Consider the following 22348-nt stretch of genomic DNA (forward strand, 5'->3'; position numbering starts at 1 on the left):
CAGTACCCACTGAGGACAGAAAATAACACACAACACGGTGCCCACTGAGGACAGAAAATAACACACAACACGGTGCCCACTGAGGACAGAAAATAACACACAACACAGTTCCCAGTGAACACAGTAAATAACACACAACACAGTGCCCACTGAGGACAGAAATTAACACTCAACACAGTTCCCAATGAACACAGTAAATAACACACAACACAGTTCCCAATGAACACAGTAAATAACACACAACACAGTTCCCAATGAACACAGAAAATAACACACAACACGGTGCCCACTGAGGACAGAAATTAACACTCAACACAGTACCCTATGAACACAGAAAATAACACACAACACAGTGCCCACTGAGGACAGAAATTAACACTCAACACAGTTCCCAATGAACACAGTAAATAACACACAACACAGCTCCCAATGAACACAGTAAATAACACACAACACGGTGCCCAATGAACACAGTAAATATCACACAACACGGTGCCCACTGAACACAGAAAATAACACACAACACGGTGCCCAATGAACACAGTAAATATCACACAACACGGTGCCCACTGAACACAGAAAATAACACACAACACAGTGCCCACTGAGGACAGTAAATAACACACAACACAGTTCCCAGTGAACATAGTAAATAACACACAACACAGTTCCCAGTGAACACAGTAAATAACACACAACACAGTGCCCACTGAGGACAGAAATTAACACTCAACACAGTACCCTATGAACACAGAAAATAACACACAACACAGTGCCCACTGAGGACAGTAAATAACACACAACACAGTTCCCAGTGAACATAGTAAATAACACACAACACAGTTCCCAGTGAACACAGTAAATAACACACAACACAGTTCCCACTGAGGACAGAAATTAACACTCAACACAGTACCCTATGAACACAGAAAATAACACACAACACAGTGCCCAATGAACACAGTAAATATCACACAACACGGTGCCCACTGAACACAGAAAATAACACACAACACAGTGCCCACTGAGGACAGTAAATAACACACAACACAGTTCCCAGTGAACATAGTAAATAACACACAACACAGTTCCCAGTGAACACAGTAAATAACACACAACACAGTGCCCACTGAGGACAGAAATTAACACTCAACACAGTACCCTATGAACACAGAAAATAACACACAACACAGTGCCCAATGAACACAGTAAATATCACACAACACGGTGCCCACTGAACACAGAAAATAACACACAACACAGTTCCCAGTGAACACAGTAAATAACACACAACACAGTGCCCACTGAGGACAGAAATTAACACTCAACACAGTTCCCAATGAACACAGTAAATAACACACAACACAGTTCCCAATGAACACAGTAAATAACACACAACACAGTTCCCAATGAACACAGAAAATAACACACAACACGGTGCCCACTGAGGACAGAAATTAACACTCAACACAGTACCCTATGAACACAGAAAATAACACACAACACAGTGCCCACTGAGGACAGAAATTAACACTCAACACAGTTCCCAATGAACACAGTAAATAACACACAACACAGCTCCCAATGAACACAGTAAATAACACACAACACGGTGCCCAATGAACACAGTAAATATCACACAACACGGTGCCCACTGAACACAGAAAATAACACACAACACGGTGCCCAATGAACACAGTAAATATCACACAACACGGTGCCCACTGAACACAGAAAATAACACACAACACGGTGCCCAATGAACACAGTAAATATCACACAACACGGTGCCCACTGAACACAGAAAATAACACACAACACAGTGCCCACTGAGGACAGTAAATAACACACAACACAGTTCCCAGTGAACATAGTAAATAACACACAACACAGTTCCCAGTGAACACAGAAAATAACACACAACACGGTGCCCACTGAGGACAGAAATTAACACTCAACACAGTACCCTATGAACACAGAAAATAACACACAACACAGTGCCCACTGAGGACAGAAATTAACACTCAACACAGTTCCCAATGAACACAGTAAATAACACACAACACAGCTCCCAATGAACACAGTAAATAACACACAACACGGTGCCCAATGAACACAGTAAATATCACACAACACGGTGCCCACTGAACACAGAAAATAACACACAACACGGTGCCCAATGAACACAGTAAATATCACACAACACGGTGCCCACTGAACACAGAAAATAACACACAACACAGTGCCCACTGAGGACAGTAAATAACACACAACACAGTTCCCAGTGAACATAGTAAATAACACACAACACAGTTCCCAGTGAACACAGTAAATAACACACAACACAGTGCCCACTGAGGACAGAAATTAACACTCAACACAGTACCCTATGAACACAGAAAATAACACACAACACAGTGCCCACTGAGGACAGTAAATAACACACAACACAGTTCCCAGTGAACATAGTAAATAACACACAACACAGTTCCCAGTGAACACAGTAAATAACACACAACACAGTTCCCACTGAGGACAGAAATTAACACTCAACACAGTACCCTATGAACACAGAAAATAACACACAACACAGTGCCCAATGAACACAGTAAATATCACACAACACGGTGCCCACTGAACACAGAAAATAACACACAACACAGTGCCCACTGAGGACAGTAAATAACACACAACACAGTTCCCAGTGAACATAGTAAATAACACACAACACAGTTCCCAGTGAACACAGTAAATAACACACAACACAGTGCCCACTGAGGACAGAAATTAACACTCAACACAGTACCCTATGAACACAGAAAATAACACACAACACAGTGCCCAATGAACACAGTAAATATCACACAACACGGTGCCCACTGAACACAGAAAATAACACACAACACAGTGCCCACTGAGGACAGTAAATAACACACAACACAGTTCCCAGTGAACATAGTAAATAACACACAACACAGTTCCCAGTGAACACAGTAAATAACACACAACACAGTGCCCACTGAGGACAGAAATTAACACTCAACACAGTACCCTATGAACACAGAAAATAACACACAACACAGTGCCCACTGAGGACAGTAAATAACACACAACACAGTTCCCAATGAACACAGTAAATAACACAACGCAGTCACCAGTGTGCACAGTAAATAACACACAACCTATACACTTGTCTTGTACACTGACATTATAAACAACAACATAAAAAAGTCCATAGGCTCCTAACAGATTTACCAATGTAAAATGCTAGTCACAATACAACACCAAGGTATACATTTTGATACAGTGCTATACATTTTATTGGTACATCCCTACGATATAATGTATACATATATTTTCTTGCTTTTTTCATTCATTCTTTTTCTTTCTTTCTTTTTACCACTAAATCTGATTGACATTGTGGTGTCTCCCTATCCTCTTCCTCTTCACTTTTTAAAATCACCTCACCTTTGCTGTGCCTCTGGTTGTCATCCTTAATTCCCTCTGCTTTCCTTTTCTTTCATCCCATCCCCCAATCCCTGCTGCCTCAGATCTGTCATGCATATTTTTCAATGGATGTGTCAGAGGAAGGGGGTTATGAGTTTGACACACATCTGCATTCCTCCAGTGGGATGTAAAATCAGCACATGAAACAGTTATAGGATCACACTGGTTTATTATGGATCTCTTACGTGTACACTAAGAAGAAGTGTTCAATTTTATTTGATATAAAGGTGTGCATCATTTCTACATTCAGCAGCAACACCAAGCATTCAGCTGTGGAGGTGTGGAATGGCGCTCATTTGAACTCCATCCAGTACCTTTGGGATTAGCTGGAGTGGTGTTTGTCTTGCAGAACTAATCTTCCAGCATCAGCACCTGATACAACTAATGCTCTTAAGGCTGAGTTCCATCAAACCCTCACAGAAATATTGCCCCATCTAGTGTAAGGCCTTCTAAATACATGCTGCTACTGCAGAAATGGAGGACAAACTGCCTACACATGGCCATTATGTTATATTTCAGTTCTTATATTTTTAAATGTAGATATTGTATTAATTCTTTACAATTAATATTGAATTTGGATAATTACTTGTATTTTCCATTACACTGTAGTGTAATATGTCTTGGTGAAAGACACAATCATGTAAATCATACTAATATTCATTCAGAGTGTGTACAGTATGTATGGAGATATAAAAGAAAGCATAAATCTGGTTCCACTTTACAGCCATTCCTGCTGTGAATGCATGTCTCTGAGGGGAAACAGATGTATTCTGGGACATTAACAGCACACTGTGCCATTTTCAGTTGCAAAGCAGCTTGTGGTCTCACTTGCGTGCCTTAAAGCAATGCAAGACAACATCCGGTCACTAACAAAACGCTTTAGCTACATCCACACACTCACCTAGTATATTACCACAGATACATACACACAGTTCTGAAAGTCATGTAAAGCCAGTTATAATAGAGCCATTTGTCTCCAGAACATTCATTTATTCATTAATTCATTCATTGTCCGTAAGCACTTATCCAGTTCAGGGTCGCGGTGGGTCCAGAGCCTACCTGGAATCATTGAGCGCAAGGTGGGAATACACCCTGGAGGGGGCGCCAGTCCTTCACAGGGCAACACAGACACACATTTTGGAGGAGGAAAACCTGGAGGAAACCCACGCAAACACAGGGAGAACACATCACACTCCTCACAGACAGTCACCCGGAGGAAACCCACACAGACACAGGGAGAACACACCACACTCCTCACAGACAATCACCTGGAGGAAACCCACGCAGACACAGGGAGAACACACCACACTCCTCACAAACACTCACCCGCAGGAAACCCATGCAGACACAGGGAGAACACACCAACTCCTCACAGATAGTCACCTGGAGCTGGAATCGAACCCACAACCTCCAGGCCCCCGGAGCTGTGTGACTGCGACATCTACCTGCCCGTTTCCAGAACATTTATAGAAAAAAGTCCTTAAAATGAATTTACAATAATGTAAAAATACTTATTTTCATATCCATTGCCTGCTTTTTTAAAGAACTGAGATTTTCAAAGGATAAAAAATACATACCTGCAGGTATAATTGAGTAATGAAAACATATTCTGATCATAAAATTATCCATAGAAACATCATCAGCAAAATATAATAACAGTTAATAAAATATAATGCAATATTTATTGTTATCAATCAAGTAGGAGACATGCTTTCAGACTTTATCAGAAATATCCAGCAATATTTTTCCAAACAAATTTTCTGATTCTCAGTGATGCTGAGGTCTGGACACTGGGGTCATCCCGTTATTCTTTTTTTCTTAACAGCTCCACGCTCTTTCTGACCCACTGTGTTGGCACTTGATTTCCTCCCATCTGTTCAACACAGCAATGTTCTTTTTATCTGATTGAGACTTTTTTCCCTGTCTTTCCCTAGTTTTATTTACTAATTGAGCGTTGACTTTCCTCTTTCTTACACAAATATGTTATTTAACAGATTATTTCGTAAAGACAATTCATTTATATATTTGTGCCAACGTATTTCATTAAATATTCCACTGTAGCAGGCCTTGAATACACTTCTGCTCTTTCCTGGTTCAGTTTCCTTTATTGTGCATTTCTACTGGTAGTGAATATTTAACACGACAGTTATCAACTCATTTCTGTGGTGCAAACCATGGCATGCTTTACATCTCTTTCAGGGCACGTTACTCACTTACACACTACTATCCTGCAGCTGTGTGTGTGTGTGTGTGTGGTGTGTGTGTGTGTGGTGTGTGTGTGTGAGAGAGAGAGAGAGAGAGAGAGGGATAGAATATGGCCTAGTATCCCTTTATTTCACTCTAGTACACACAGTCTCTGGAGATATTAAAGTACTACTTTACCAGTTACTGTAACTGCTTCAGCTAGATCTCATCCGGCATCTACTACTACAGCTGCTAGAGTATGCATCAATGAACCAAAACGCACTTGCCATTAGGACTCCCACTACCTCTTCTGCTGCTGCACACTGCAAAAAGGAAATATATTTTAGCAAATCGTGTAATCTTACCTTAGTTAAAATACCTAAGATTTCTCATAATGAGATCCTTCTAACACTTTTATGTCGGGATAAAAGCTCTTTAAACAAGTAAAGAATGAGTAGAAATCTTAGAATCTTCGTATTCGTGTTCCGTTAAATTGTTTTCAAATTACGTCAAAAAATGTAAAAGACAAACAGAGACACAAGGTTTAGTTGCAGTGATGTATAAAGAGCAGCCTGAGTGCTAAGTCGAAGTTGAATGTTAGATTTAAACAGTCATGCAGATTTATTGCATCATCAAGACAATTACGATTCATAAACGACTACATTTTTCATCCAGTACCATGATAGCTCATTAGTGCTGTTCTATAAATGGCCCAATTACCATCCTAGCATCATTATGACTGAATACATACGAAGCAGTGACCCAAGATGTGGATGGAAATCAAACTGAGGCTGGGTTTTCACAAAATGTCTGTTGTTAATTAAAGCAAAAATTATTGCAGAAGATTAAGAGTTAATTTTAGCTAAATGTTTTTTTGTTTGTTTGTTTGTTTTTTTAGCATTGTGTGAGATATTTTCATAAATCACAGAAGTGTACTGTTATTGGTTTAACACAGTGTTCCTGCCAGAGTTGGGAATCGAGCAACAGTTTCTCACTACACTACACCAACTTAAATTTGATAACAGAGAGTAATTAGATTTTAAATTATGGTCAGTAACCTTTTTTTATTTATTATTTCTTAAGAGCTTGGCTGAGTGAAGCTGATGGACGGATGAAGATTCCGTATTTAACTCCGTGTGAAGGTTAGTTTTCATAAAATCATATAAGAGGCAAATATAAAATCAAAGATTCCCCACTATGTCAATGAATTCAAAATATAGGCCAAAATTTCCATATTAACAATACGCCATATCCCACACACCTCTCTTTCATATTTACACACAATACCCCTCATCCCACACAGCACTAGTCATGTCTCAAAATTAAGGCTAATGCTAGCTCTGGTGTATTACATATAAACAATACAGCATTAATATGCTCTACTCACATGTCACAGCTTAAAGCATTTGCTACGCTATTCTGCTATTGGAGAACTCATTGACCAATCATTGTCTCAGCATTGGCATCGCAGCTATCAAACACGAAAGATCAGCTGTTATAAAAGTCAAGCTCTTGGATGAAATGATTATAATAAATGAATTAGCTGTTCTAATGTCAGTTCACTTATTTTAGGAGGAGAAAAGGTTATTTGTGGAGGAAATTTCGCCTGTTTCCCAGCATTAGATAACAACAACAAAAATGTTTGGGGAAAATATTTTTGTGTCCTTGTTTGTGGTGTAGGGCGGCACGGTGGGACAGCAGGTAGTGTTGCAGTCACACAGCTTCAGGAACCTAGAGGTTGTGGGTTCGATTTCCGCTCCGGGTGACTGTCTGTGAGGAGTTGGTGTGTTCTCCCTGTGTCCGTGTGGGTTACCTCGGAGTGACTGTCTGTGAGGAGTGTGGTGTGTTCTCCCTGTGTCTGCGTGGGTTTCCTCCGGGTGACTGTCTGTGAGGAGTTGGTGTGTTCTCCCCGTGTCCGCGTGGGTTTCCTCTGGGTGACTGTCTGTGAGGAGTGTGGTGTGTTTTCCCTGTGTCTGCGTGGGTTTCCTCCAGGTGACTGTCTGTGAGGAGTGTGGTGTGTTCTCCCTGTGTCTGCGTGGGTTTCCTCCGGGTGACTGTCTGTGAGGAGTTGGTGTGTTCTCCCTGTGTCTGTGTGGGTTTTCTCCGGGTGACTGTCTGTGAGGAGTGTGCTGTGTTCTCCCTGTGTCTGCGTGGGTTTCCTCCGGGTGACTGTCTGTGAGGAGTGTGGTATGTTCTCCCTGTGTCTGCGTGGGTTTCCTCCAGGTGACTGTCTGTGAGGATTTGGTGTGTTCTCCCTGTGTCTGTGTGGGTTTCCTCCGGGTGACTGTCTGTGAGGAGTTGGTGTGTTCTCCCCGTGTCCGCGTGGGTTTCCTCTGGGTGACTGTCTGTGAGGAGTGTGGTGTGTTTTCCCTGTGTCTGCGTGGGTTTCCTCCAGGTGACTGTCTGTGAGGAGTGTGGTGTGTTCTCCCTGTGTCTGCGTGGGTTTCCTCCGTGTGACTGTCTGTGAGGAGTTGGTGTGTTCTCCCTGTGTCTGTGTGGGTTTCCTCCGGGTGACTGTCTGTGAGGAGTGTGGTGTGTTCTCCCTGTGTCTGCGTGGGTTTCCTCCGGGTGACTGTCTGTGAGGAGTGTGGTGTGTTCTCCCTGTGTCTGTGTGGGCTTCCTCCGGGTGCGCCAGTTACCTCCCACAGTCCAAAAACACACATTGGTAGGAGTCCTTAGGTGTCAGTGTGTGTTGCCCTGTGAAGAACTGTCATTCTGTGTTCCCACCTTGTGCCCAATGATTCCAGGTAGACTCTGGACCCACCGTGACCCTGAACTGGATAAGGGTTACAGATAATGAATGAATGTATGTGTTGTATTTGATGTGTAACAGCTTTAAGTCTTTAAATCTAACAAAAAATTTACTGATATTAATAGAATGACCAGTAGGCCGCCCCAGAGCCCAGACCACAACATCACTACATACAGTGAGAAAATGAAACCAACTTCTAACACTGAAATTTGGATTTCTGTAAAAAAAAAAACTGAAAGTCTCTAGGAATGAATGGAATGCTGAATATATATATATTGTTGTTGTTGATCTCTCTCTCTCGCTCTCTCTCTCACCTCCAGGTTAGATCTGAGATTGTTAGATCGGAAAGTGTGAAATCGCATGCTGGGCTGTTGCGGGGGGGACATGTGATGCTAAAATGTGTGCAGGCAGAAATTCGCCTCCCTTTTCAAACCGGATTATGTACAGTATTAAACACCCTCCGAAGCACAAGCCACAGTTTAATTACTTCTAATGAGGGTCTGGGATGAGCTGGCATTGAGAGCACTGCTTGAGTACAAAATTTATTCAGAAGCTGCTGAGAAAATTGGAGAAAGCTGGAAGAGATCACTTTCACTGTCCATTAAAATTTAATGTGTAGATGTGGTGAGAGATCAAATGCATTTATACCGAAGATGCAGCACTCTTTGACCTTCATAAACTTGGAGTGACCCACATTTCTAGACCCTATTATTTATTAACGGTGGCCTATTAACTATGAATTATTAATATGTAACTAATACATTTTGATCTAAATATATTACCACTTTAGTAAGATTAAAAATAATAAAAAAACACATTTGAAATGTTGTAGCAAGTGTCTGAAAACACTCGATTTGTACATGATGGATATTCGACTGATTATTAACCTGCTTATACAACTGCGATTGTAAATGATAAATGATTCAGATAACCTACACGGTTTACACTGTACGCTCTCAGAAAAAAGGTACGGTACATTATTTGACACTAAAGGTACAAACTGTGTAAATGTACCTTTAAATGTACAACAGTGTTTAAAAGTCCAGTTTTGTTCTTTAAAAGGTACATTACATTATCTTCTCTGAAAGGAGAGATAAATGTTAATAATCTTTTATTATAGAACTGTGTCATATACAGGGGTTTGACAATGAAACTGAAACTGGTTTTAGAACAGAAAAATTTATTAGTATGGTGTAGGGCCTCCTTTTGCGGTCAATACAGCGTCAATTCGTCTCGGGAATGACATATACAAGTCCTGCACAGTGATCAGAGGGATTTTAAGCCATTCTTCTTGCAGGATAGTGGCCAGGTCTCTACGTGATGCTGGTGGAGGAAAACGTTTCCTGACTCGCTCCTCCAAAACACCCCAAAGTGGCTCAATAATATTTAGATCTGGTGACTGTGCAGACCATGGGAGATGTTCAACTTCACTTTCATGTTCATCAACCAATCTTTCACCAGTCTTGCTGTGTGTATTGGTGCATTGTTGTCCTGATACACGGTACCGCCTTCAGGACACAATGTTTGAACCATGGATGAACATGGTCCTCCAGAATGGTTCGGTAGTCCTTGGCAGTGACGCGCCCATCTAGCACAAGTATTGGGCCAAGGGAATGTCATGATATTGCAGCCCAAACCATCACTGATCCACCCCCATGCTTCACTCTGGGCATGCAACAGTCTGGTGGTACGCTTCTTTGGGGCTTCTCCACACCGTAACTCTCCCGGATGTCGGGAAAACAGTAAAGGTGGACTCATCAGAGAACAATACATGTTTCATATTGTCCACAGCCCAAGATTTGCGCTCCTTTCACCATTGAAACCGACGTTTGGCATTGGCATGTGACCAAAGGTTTGGCTATAGCAGCCTGGCCGTGTGTATTGACCCTGTGGAGCTCCCGACGGACAGTTCTGGTGGAAACAGGAGAGTTGAGGTGCACAGTTAATTCTGCCGTGATTTGGGCAGCCGTGGTTTTATGTTTTTTTGGATATGTTTTTGGTCAGCACCCGAACATCCCTTTCAGACAGCGTCCTCTTGCGTCCACAGTTAAACCTGTTGGATGTGTTTCGTCCTTCTTGGTGGTATGCTGACATTACCCTGGACACCGTGGCTCTTGATACATCACAAAGACTTGCTGTCTTGGTCACAGATGCGCCAGCAAGACGTGAACCAACAATCTGTCCTCTTTTGAACTCTGGTATGTCACCCATAATGTTGTGTGAATTGCAATATTTTGAGCAAAACTGTGCTCTTACCCTCTGCTAATTAACCCTTCACACTCTGCTCTTATTGGTGCAATGTGCAATTAATGAAGATTGACCACCAGGCTGCTCCAATTTAGCCATGAAACCTCCCACACTAAAATGACAGGTGTTTCAGTTTCATTGTCCAACACCTGTACTTATATATATATATATATATATATATATATATATATATAAATCATAATGTAATCCTGGAAATAAAGTGGGGCATATGAAATCAACACAATTTTAAAATCTTCAATTATAACAAATGAAGGTACAATTATGTTCTCTTGAGGGTACCACCACAGTGAGAAATTTTCTGACCGTGTAAGATGCGGCCTGAGCTCATTTGATCGGTTGCACTTATGGGGTTAAAGAGCAAGTTAATAGTTACTGCAGAAACATAGACATAGGTCTGCCCACTCTGCTAAAACAAATCCCAGAGATTAGACACAAATAGGACATATTTTACTTGTGTGTTATGTTCAAAAGCTTGAGAGAACACAAAATGCCTTCTGAGTTTGCATTTCAGAGAGTTTTGATATGAGGACTGCAGCAAATAAGAAATATGGGCAGCTATCATTGAGCAGTTTTGCAGGTACCTTACTGAGCCCACTGTACAATTTGAGTGCATTGTATTTTCACCTAATGTTGCAGTGTTAATTCATCTTTTGTAACTCATCTTCACCCTCTTTAGGGTCGTGGGTCACTGGAGCCTATCTGGAGTAATTGGATACAAAACAGGAACACACCCTGGGCAGTACTTCCTGTGTATTTAAATAAATAACACACATTGATCTTCATGTGAAGGTTCCACTACATACAAGATCACATGTTGTTCACCTGAAAAGATCACACTGCTGTGGGCTGAATGATTGATCATATATATTGAAAATGTTTATGTTGGTCACTTTTGCTTTGACAAAATATGGAAACACTACAGAAGCTCCTCAAGAACTTATTCTAAAAATGTTTACCTTGTGGTAGATCTGCCACAGGGAGTGGGATTTGGACCCAGGGCCCTGGAGCTGTGTGACTGTGACACTACCTGCCGTGCCACCGTGCCCCCCTTGAACTGATGGTAGCGCCTTCTAATTACCATCAGTCAGTGACAGATGCTGTAAATAATGTACTCTATATTGAAATTGTGTATAAACATCATATCATTTCCACTGAAACATTTTATATTGCGGTATTAATTGATATTGAATTACTGTCCAGCCCTAGACTGGACAGTGATTCACTGTCTAAATCGTGACATTTGATTGGCTGAGAGCACTAACCTGACTAGATAGTGCGGGGTCAAACATGCCATCCAGAGTTAAAGCACTTACAGATGACATGGATCACTTTTAAGGAGATTACCAGCTTAGACAACCAGACAGCTTACTGTAAACAGAGTGTGTGTGGGTGTGTGTATGTGTGTGTACTCAAAGCTCTAGACTGGGTCGAGACTGACGGCCTTCTGCCATCTGCTTTTATTATTCCATGGCTGAAAATAACATAACAACAAACCAAGACGATTCATAACCTAGGAGAACATGGCCACGGCAACAGAAGTGGGAGGGGCGATGACCAAAAAACAACAACATTAAGCATTTTACAATCGATAAAATCAACCAGAAACGTTCTGATTTTCCTTAAAGGGATAAACTGGCCTTTTGCAGTCTGTATGCTGTAATTGCGGCTGCTAATCTAGGTACAGAATCACTGTGTGTGTGTGTGTGTGTGTGTGTATGTTCACTGTGTGTAGACTGTACATGGCAACAGTGTAGTAAAGGCATCAACTTAATTCCGATGCCAGCAGGGTTTAGGGTGTCCTAAGATTATTGAGTGTGACGTTTTGACTGAAATCAGGATATTAACTGAAAGCTCATCTCTCTCTAAGGTCACACGAATCAAACCTGACTATGTCATTTTGCCTGAAAGAAAAGGAGAAAACAGAAAGGAATATCAGCCTTAAACTTAACACTGACCTTTTACATTATTGCCTGCCATTTTAGATTTAACGATCTGGCCTGAAGTTTTTTTTTTCTAAATCTGACTGTGTGTGTGTGTGTGTGTGTGTGTGTGTTCTTGTGTTTCTATCACAATATTCTTTGGTTGAAAACCGATGGGACAGTTGCATAAATGATTATCTCCCAAATCCAGGGATGTATCCCGAGGACATAAATAAAACAAATGCATTATATGAGATTTGTTTATTAATGCACAGTAAGTGATTAACACCCATCTTATGACTCCCTGCAGAGCTAATTACTCTGACCAAGTCTGATTAACATGTGTGTGTGTGTGTGTGTTTCGATGAGAGAAAGAGAAAGAGAAAGAGAGAGAGAGAGAGAGAGAGAGAGAGAGAGACTGTGTGGATGGACATATAAATTAATAGAAAATAAACTGTGCTTAAAATGTTATATCCACAGTTTATTAAAGTGCAAGTCTGTTATACACCCTGTTATACACTCTGTTATACACAGGTCGACCTTATAGATGTAAAATCAGAGAGAGTAACTCATCTGTTGCTGCACAGTGTGTGTTGGTCGTCCTCTAGTCCTTCCTCAGTGGACACTGGACCCTGGCTGAAGGCTGGATGTGTTTGGTTGGTGGACTATTCTCAGTCCATCACTGTCACTGAGATATAAAAACCTGAATCAATTGTAATTTTAATGTTATGGGTGATGTGTGTGTAGACAGGTCAACAGAAAGACTGTAAAATGTATATTGTTTGAAATGTTATTCCAGTGGCTCCGGTTGTATACTATGGCAGGTATCGTACCGTATCGCTTTGTTTACTATCCGCGGTTAAAATGTAACCAGAACTAAAAGTTCCGCCCTGAAAGTGGATTCACGTATAAGTGCAAACTCCTTGAAAGCCCTTCAGATTTCAGTTCCTCACACGAGCTGCTCGCTCCTCCTGAACATGGCGCTGGTTTCTGCCCTCACCCCGGTCTTCGTAGCGGTTCTGTGCGTCGTTATAGCTTTCATCTTCAAAAACAGGAGAGCTGGAGAGTCCGAGTCCAGAGAAAAACTTTCTCCAGCAGCGGGGTCTAGCAGCAGGCCGTGGGTGGACGAGGACCTGGAGGACGACACATGCGTCAGCGCTAAAGACCACGGTACTTCACACATGTCCGAATGGTTCTAGACAATCTTTAATTGATTGAATAAATTTCAGCCTAGCGCTGGGTTCAACTGTGCACGCAGGTATAAGCTTCGTATAAACGCATGAAACTAAACGAGAGGTTCAACAGCAGCTGCTGCACATAAACTTAATATCACCACCGTGTTCATGTCAAACTTAAGCCAGAGATGTGGGTTTACCCCAGTAAACAAGGAACGTCCCTGGACGTTCAAAATAGGTCTAAAAATAGTCGGTCCGTCAAGGACATATTTTAAACGTCAATGGACGTCCAAAATCTCAAGTGGTGACTAATTAATAACGTCACTGGACGTCCAAAATACATTTGATTGTTATTATTTCAACGTCTGTGTTTGGACGTCATTTCAGCTTTCATTTTCAACCGTAAGAAAACGTTGATTAGACGGCAGTCGTTACGTTATTTCAACGTTGAATCAACGGCTAAATGTTTATTGGGAAACCACCCCAAGCACCAAAATTAATATGTTTGGAAAGAGTAGAATGGACTTATCAAAAAACAATCAGGCAGCATCGGTTATTTGCTCGACTAATGCTCTCCTGACTCGATTGTATCAAGTACTTACAGAAATATTGCAGTATTTACAGCATTTACTCAAGCTTTTCCAGCTATGGAGAGGTCACTGCAGCAAATGATGATAAAACGTGACTAAGTAAACAACTTAACATTTACATTCATTGTCATTGTAACTTCATTCGGGAAACTGTAAAGTGTGAATGTGTGCTGTTCTTTCTGTTGGATAAAAAAATACTTGTTGATATTCTTTTAACACGTCAGCAGGATTCCTCCGTTAGCCAGATTTCTTAAACGTAAAGAAGCATCTGTCCAGTAGGAAAAGATTTGACTTAATCAGACTTAATCTCTTTCACTGACCACATCTTACACAAGAACACTCTGATTTTCAGGAGCATCAGAAATGAAGCATCTCAACTTTGATCAGAGCTGCAATTAATGTCAGATTTCAAATACAGAACGTCAAAGGCATTTTTCTCTACTTTGGGGTGCATACATTTGGCTAGGGCCTCCTGCTGTGCAGTGAAGTGCAATGACATGTTGTTTGATTCAGCGAGTGTCTTGGGCAAGAGATCATTCAATGTTTATTCACATGCAGCAGAGGGGCGTGATCAGTTTCAGGAGCAGCCGTCCATTCCCACAGGGCACAGGGGCTAACAGAGTGGTTTGATAAGTATAAAATCAATACAAATAATTGAATAAACACTTCTGCCTCTGATAATGGATGCCAGAATGGTTTAAGGCTAATCCCATGGCCTTGTGATTTACTTCTCTATTCGCCAGAGTGCTGTAACATGACACTGATGTTAATTTATTACAGTTAGATGCTTCAGTGGAAATATGATGGACTTGTGGAAATTTGTACACCATTGTTGCTAAGAGTAACTAAAAAAACAATATGATCTTAGATGTAATATATGTATTTCCTGTGGGAATAATATATGTTTAAATGGTTCGGTTTTGTTTCTTACAGAATGGCTTGTGTTCTACATATTCTCATGTGCAATAATCGCAAAATTCATAATTATGTTTGGCTGTTGTCCCTGCGTCTCCTTTTTTGTTGTAGAGGATGATGATTGGGCGGTTGAAGAGACAGAAAATCTGCTCCATGTTCCATACACTCCTCCTCGCTACAGTGTAGAGGAGATGCTGGAGCGCTCTCAGCAGTTCTACAAGCTGCTCAACCAGAGACGCTCTGTACGCTTCATCAGCCCAGAACCTGTCCCTCGGGAGGTCATAGACAACGTCATCTGGGCAGCAGGTATAAAAATCTACAGGGTGGGCTATTTATATGGATACACGTTAAGAAAATGGGAATGGTTGGTGATATTAACTTCCTGTTTGTGGCACATTAGTATATGGAAGGGGGGGAAATTTTCAAGATGTGTGGTGACAAATTCAGATATTTGGGCATTACATTTACACAGTCATTTAAGGATTTATTGGGAGAAAATTTTATCCATCTGCTTGATAAAACCCTATCTGATCTGGATAGATGGTCAGCATTACCATTATCACTTATTGGCCGTATTAATCTAATTAAAATGAATGTGCTACCTAAATTCTTATACTTATTTCAACATATTCCTATTCTAATTAACAAAGCATTCTTTAATAAACTTGATAGTGCATTAACCCCCTTCATTTGGTGTAATAAACCTGCGCGTTTAAAAAGGGCATCGCTTCAGCTTCGGAAGTCTGATGGGGGTCTGGCTTTACCTAATTTCCGTCATTATTACTGGGCTTGTAATTTTCACAAATTAATTTACTGGAATAAGGACACTTCCTCCTCTGACTGTCCACTGTGGACAAAGCTAGAGCTGTCCTCATCCCAATATTCTCTTAGCTCCATAATTTGTTCCCAGCTCCCTGTCTCTGCTAAATGGTTTCCAGCTAACCCAGTTGTCCGAGACTCCATTAAGATTTGGTTTCAGTTTAGGAAGTGCTATGGCCTACGCAGTAATGCAATTTACACTCCTATTCTTCATAATCCTCAATTTCTCCCTTCTATGACTGACTTTGTTTTTCGTGTATGGGCAGAGAAAGGTATTACGACTGTGGCCGATTTATATGCTGATGGAGTTTTTTTGTCCTTTACAGCATTGAGGGAGAAGTTTGATCTACCCAGCACTCACCTATTTCGTTTTTTTCAAATTAGGCACTTCGTATCCCGACTATTTCCCTACTTCCCCAACCGTCCACCCGAAACAAAAATAGATAAAGTTCTGGCTCTTAACCCATCTCAGGGTAAGTTAATTTCTACCATTTACACCATTGTCTGTTCTTCAGATATGGACCCTACTAATAACCTCAAACTCACCTGGGAGCGTGATCTGGCAATATCCATCTCTGATCTGCAGTGGGCTCTCATTCTAGGCAGGGTACATACGTCCTCTATTTGTGCTAGACATAGTCTAATACAGTTTAAAGTGCTACATAGGCTTCATCTTACTAATGCTAGATTGTCGAGAATGTTTTCGGGTAGATCTGATGCCTGTGCCAGATGCGGACAATCACCAGCTGATCATGGTCATATGTTTTGGTCTTGCCATAGGTTGACTCATTTCTGGTTGGAGGTTTTTAGATCACTTATCCTTGCACTTAAGCTTTCGTTAGATCCCAACCCTATTACAGCTTTGTTTGGGATCCCTCTCGACCCTCACACTCCATCAGAGAAGCAACGGGTGATTGCTTTTGGCACTTTGCTTGCTAGGCGGGAAGTTCTCCTAAAGTGGAGGCTCCCTTCCCCTCCTACTCATAACCGTTGGCTCCAGGAGATCCTAAACAACATTAGATTAGAAAGGCTCCGTTCTTACATATTAGGTTCCCTACAGCAATTTAAAAAAAACTTGGCTACCTGTCATTAATTATGTTGAGGGGTGCAATATAGCACCAGAGTAAGACAAGAGAGGTTAATTGCCTTATTTAATCATTTTGTTTATTATTTATTTATTATTATTTTGTTATTCCTTGGTTGTTTTTTTTTACCTTTATTTATTTTTTATTATTCTTATTAATTTATTTTTCATTTTTGTTTTTGTTTTTGTTTCCCCATTTTTTATCACGCAATCATTGGAACGCATCTCTCATTTACTAACATTTATGCATATTTTTATATTTCCAAGATTGCCGGTATTTGCATTTATTCATTATTATTACTATTACCTAACATTGTTATTTTGTGTGTGAGTGTCTTCTGTCTGTATGTCTTGTGGATGTGTGCATATTGTTTTCATTTTGATAATATTTTATTTGTATCTATTGTGTATACTCAATCCACATATTGGATTTTTGTCATTATATATTCGTTATTTGGAAGCATGTGTGCATATATCTGTATGTCAGTATGTATATTGTTTTGTGTGGGAAGATTGGTTAGGAGATCAATGGCTTAACTACACGCACGTTTCTAAGGGAATTTGGGGGGAGGGGTTGTTATTTGTTATTTTTCATTTGATCTGGTTCAAATTACTGTGTAGGATATATTCTTATTTTTTCATTGGAAGACGTGTTTGGTTTCAACTTTTGTATTTTTGTAATAATCAAAATTTCTATAAATAAATGGGTAAAAAAAAAAAAAAAGATGTCTGGTGACCATGGCGGCCATTTTGAAGTCAGCCATTTTGGATCCAACTTTTGTTTTTTCAATGGGAAGGGGGTCATGTGATACATCAAACTTATTGGGAATTTCACAAGAAAAACAATGGTCACAGGCTTCCAGTATCCGTAGTTTCAGGTGCTGCACATCTCGTAACTTCACAGCATAGACAATTGCTTTCAGATGAACCCCAAAGATAAAAGTCTAAGGGGGTCAGATCGGGAGACCTTGGGGGCCATTCAACTGGCCCACGACGACCAATCCACTTTCCAGGAAACTGTTCATCTAGGAATGCTCGGACTTGACACCCATAATGTGGTGGTGTACCACTTTGCTGGAAAAACTCAGGGAACGTGCCAGCTTCAGTGCATAAAGAGGAAAACATATCATCATGTAGCAATTTCACATTTCCAGTGGCCTTGAGGTTTCCATTGATGAAGAATGGCCCCACTATCTTTGTACCCCATATACCACACCATACATTCAAGATGTGCAGCACCTGAAACTACGGATACTGGAAGCCTGTGCTAGCATTTCTCCTGTGTTGCTATCAGTGTGTGAAGAGTGGGAGAAGCAGGGTGCATTGACAATCCAACACAATGGGCAGCACTTTGAACACATTTTATAAGTGGTCAGAAACTTGTAACTAACCCATGAAAGAATAAAATTACATTAAAACCAAGCACATCATTGTTTTTCTTGTGAAATTCCCAATGAGTTTGATGTGTCACATGACCCTCTTCCCACTGACAAAAACAAAAGTTGGATCCAAAATAGCCGACTTCAAAATGGCTGCCATGGTCACCACCCATCTTGAAAAGTTTCCCCCCTCCCATATACTAATGTGCCACAAACAGGAAGTTAACCTAGTTGCATTAGTCCAGTAGTGCCAATGCAAAACTAAAGAAGCAACTTCAGAAAAATAAAGCTGGATCTTGCTGATCAGCTACACTCCCATCTCGTTTGTTGATGTGCTTGTTTTAGGAACTGCACCGAGTGGAGCCCACACAGAGCCCTGGACGTTTGTAGTTGTAGAAGATGCAGAGACCAAGCACAAGATCAGAGAAATTGTGGAAGAGGAAGAAGAAATCAACTACAAACAAAGGATGGGCGACAAATGGGTCCATGATCTGCGCAGACTCAGGTTAGAAATAAATATATATCAGCCATAACTTTAGGACCACCGCCTTGTTTATACATTCCATCTCTCAGCTCCACTGGCCATACAGGAAGTGGCTAGATCATTCTTACTGCTGCAGTGGTGGTGCGTTAGTGTGTCTTGCGTTGGTACGAGTGGATCAGACACAGCACTGAAGTTTTTAACCACTCACTCTCCACTCTGTTAGACACTCGTACCTCGCTGGTCCATGTTACTGATGTAAAGCCAGAGACAGTAGTTCATCGGTTGCTGCTGATCCATCAGTGGTCACAGGACGCTGTCGGTGGGATGTTTTTGGCTGGTGGACTAATCTTTAGAGGGCTTAAAAACAGCAACACTGTTGTGTCTGATCTATTCATTGCAGTGAGACTGACACTAACACACCACCACATCCGTGTCAGAGCATTGCAGAGGATGATGGGCAAAGTAAAACCCGCTCTGTGATGGTCCTGTGGGGATTTTGACCATTAAGGAATAGGATGTGTTGTGAGTGTATTTGTAGATTAAATCCCATTCATTCACAATGAATAACAGTAGCTCCCCCTTGTGGTTAAATTCAAAACTGTCCACGGCTGATGGAATGTTCTCAATATTGGCCACATACCTGATCATATTTTTGGGGACTATTTTGCCTGACAAATTCCTACTGGCGCCTCTTATCAGTAAAAGGCTTCATAAAACTTATATTTTAAATATTTTAAAACCATATAAACCATTAAAATGATAAAAATAATATCTCAGGAATCAGGTAGTGTATTCATCATCATTTCAAGTAATGCATTTAATTAAGACTGGATAATTGTGAGAATTACCTTGAGTTTCCCTTTTTGCACAGGACCAACTGGGTGAAGGAATATCTGGACACAGCACCATATCTGATCCTTGTCTTTAAACAAACGTACGGAATTCTACCAAACGGGAAGAAAAAAACACACTACTATAATGAGATCAGTGTGTCCATCTCTTGTGGACTCCTGCTGGCAGCTCTGCAGGTAGAGAAACCTACACAAACACACATGTGAACTGTTCAAATTTTAAAATATTTAACAGGCTTGGAGTCACTATCGGCATCATCATTATTATTTACCATATATCTGGGTTTGGGTCACCGGGGAAGCAGTCCAAGTAAAGAAACACAGACCTCCCTTTCCCTGGCCACCTCTTCCAGATCTTCTGGGAATACCAAGAGGTTCCCAGGCCAGTCGAGACATATAATCTCTCCAGCATGTTCTGGGTCTTCTTCTGGGTCTCCTCCCCGTTGGACCCAAAACGCCTCACCATGGAGGTGTCCAGGAGGGGTCCGGACCAGATGCTCGGACCATCTCAACTGGCTCCTGTTAACGTGGAGGAGCAACAGAGACTCCAAGTCTCCACTCGGTTTCTCTCCCGAACTCCTAACCCTGTCTCTAAGGGAGAGACACTCTGCGGAGGAAGCTTATTTCAGCCATTATCCAAAGTTCCTGACCATAGTTGAGGGTTGTAACGTCGTCTGAATGGTAAATTGATTGCTTTTTGGTCAAGTTCTCTATTCACCACAACGGACCGGTACAGAGTCCACATTACTGCAGATGCTGCACCGATTGATCTGTCATTCTCCCGCTCCATCTTTAGCTCACTTATGAACAAGACCCCAAAATATTGAACTCCTCCATTTGAGGCAGGGGCACACCTCTAACCTGGAGAAAATGGGGTCCGGTGCAGTTTGGATTGGGTGGCGGCAGAAGGTGGGGACAGTGGCGCTCTGATCCTGTTACTGAAACTAGCTCTTGGAACATTATGAAATCAATATATTGTAATATGGTGCCAATTCATCACAACACACTCACACTACCAACATGTGTTTCTGGACTGGGGAAGGAAACCAGAGCCCCTGGAAGAAACCCACACAGACACAGGGAGAACACACTAAATTCCTCACAGACAGTGACCACAGGCAGGGTTTGAACACGTAACCTGAGGACCATTGAAAAAGTCAAATTTGTGTTACTTAAGTAATTTAGCATCATGTGTCGTTTCTTTCCACATAATTAACAATATCAGAAAAAGGAAGACAAAACACATGTAAAAAAAAATATAACGTTTAAATACATCTGGTCTAATATAGTTTGGTTTACACCATCTTACTGAATTAAATCTTCTACTTTTTGAGCTGTAGCTAATTTTCTCCAGATTTAAAACTGAAAATATTATGTAATTGTTTTTTTTTTCCTCCAGAACGTTGGTCTGGTTACAGTGACATCAACTCCGCTAAACTGCGGTCCAAAACTCAGAGTCCTCCTACAGAGACCAGCCAATGAGAAGCTGCTGATGCTGCTCCCTGTTGGTTTCCCAGCACCTGATGCCACAGTGCCTGACCTCTCACGCAAAGACCTCAGTGACATCATGGTGTTTGTATGAAGTATTGAATCTCCTAACATTCATGAACATGTACAAAATCTCTTTACGTTACCACACAGTAGTCAGTTTTATTAATGTGACATTTAACTAATATACATTTAAAGACACATACTTTTAATCAAGGTAAAAAGCATGTAGTTGGTTAATTCTGGGTTAATTTAATATCTAATAATACGTGAATAGAACATTAATGTTTTTGTCATTTATATAGTGATGTTTTGGGTACCCAAACCTCTACATACAGACATTAGGGTGTCACCTCAATAATCAGCAATGTGCAGAATCCACCAGGATGGGCCAGCCATCGTGCACCAGTACACTCACCACACACCTCAGCTGTTACGTAGAAATGTGACAAAGAATGGACAAGGTGGATGGATGAACAGGGTGCTATGAACATGAACATGGTCAGTTTTTTAGACAGTCAGCCAGCTGATATGTGTTTATGGACTGGGCTTAGAAAAGAGCACCCGGAGGGCAACCCGCTCAGACCCAAGGAGAGCGCACCAAACTTCTCACAAGCAGTGACCCAAGGCTGAGATTGAACCCAGGACCCCAGGACTCTGGCACTGTATTCCAGCAAGACTACCTGTGACGCCATCTTGTTGAATTCAAAAATGGGAAAAAAAGTTCTTTTTTTTTTTAGGCCAAACCATAAATATTAATAAAAGAATGAATCACTTTCACAATTTTATTGGTTTCTAATTTTAGGTGCTCTAAATATTACCCGTATGATGTCTACTCCGGGCTTTTATTTTGAAGTGTGGGTATGGGTGTTGGGTGAAGCCGTGTGTTCACGGGTCTCTCAGGAGGAGGCGGCTCTTTTCTGCGGCTCTGCG

General features: G+C 41.1%; 1 protein-coding gene across 1 annotated transcript; it reads left to right on the forward strand.

Moving 5' to 3' along the window:
• The first annotated feature begins 13473 nt into the window (after positions 1–13473).
• Positions 13474–22184, forward strand: iyd (iodotyrosine deiodinase). Its single transcript, XM_066672905.1, has 5 exons — positions 13474–13800; positions 15422–15616; positions 18938–19097; positions 19948–20104; positions 21327–22184. Exons 1-5 carry the CDS (start codon positions 13608–13610, stop codon positions 21507–21509), a joined length of 888 nt encoding a protein of 295 aa, XP_066529002.1. The 5' UTR covers positions 13474–13607; the 3' UTR covers positions 21510–22184.
• The last annotated feature ends 164 nt before the right edge of the window (positions 22185–22348 follow it).

The sequence above is a fragment of the Hoplias malabaricus genome, chromosome 5, assembly GCF_029633855.1.
Source record: "Hoplias malabaricus isolate fHopMal1 chromosome 5, fHopMal1.hap1, whole genome shotgun sequence".
NCBI classification, from domain to species: domain Eukaryota; kingdom Metazoa; phylum Chordata; class Actinopteri; order Characiformes; family Erythrinidae; genus Hoplias; species Hoplias malabaricus.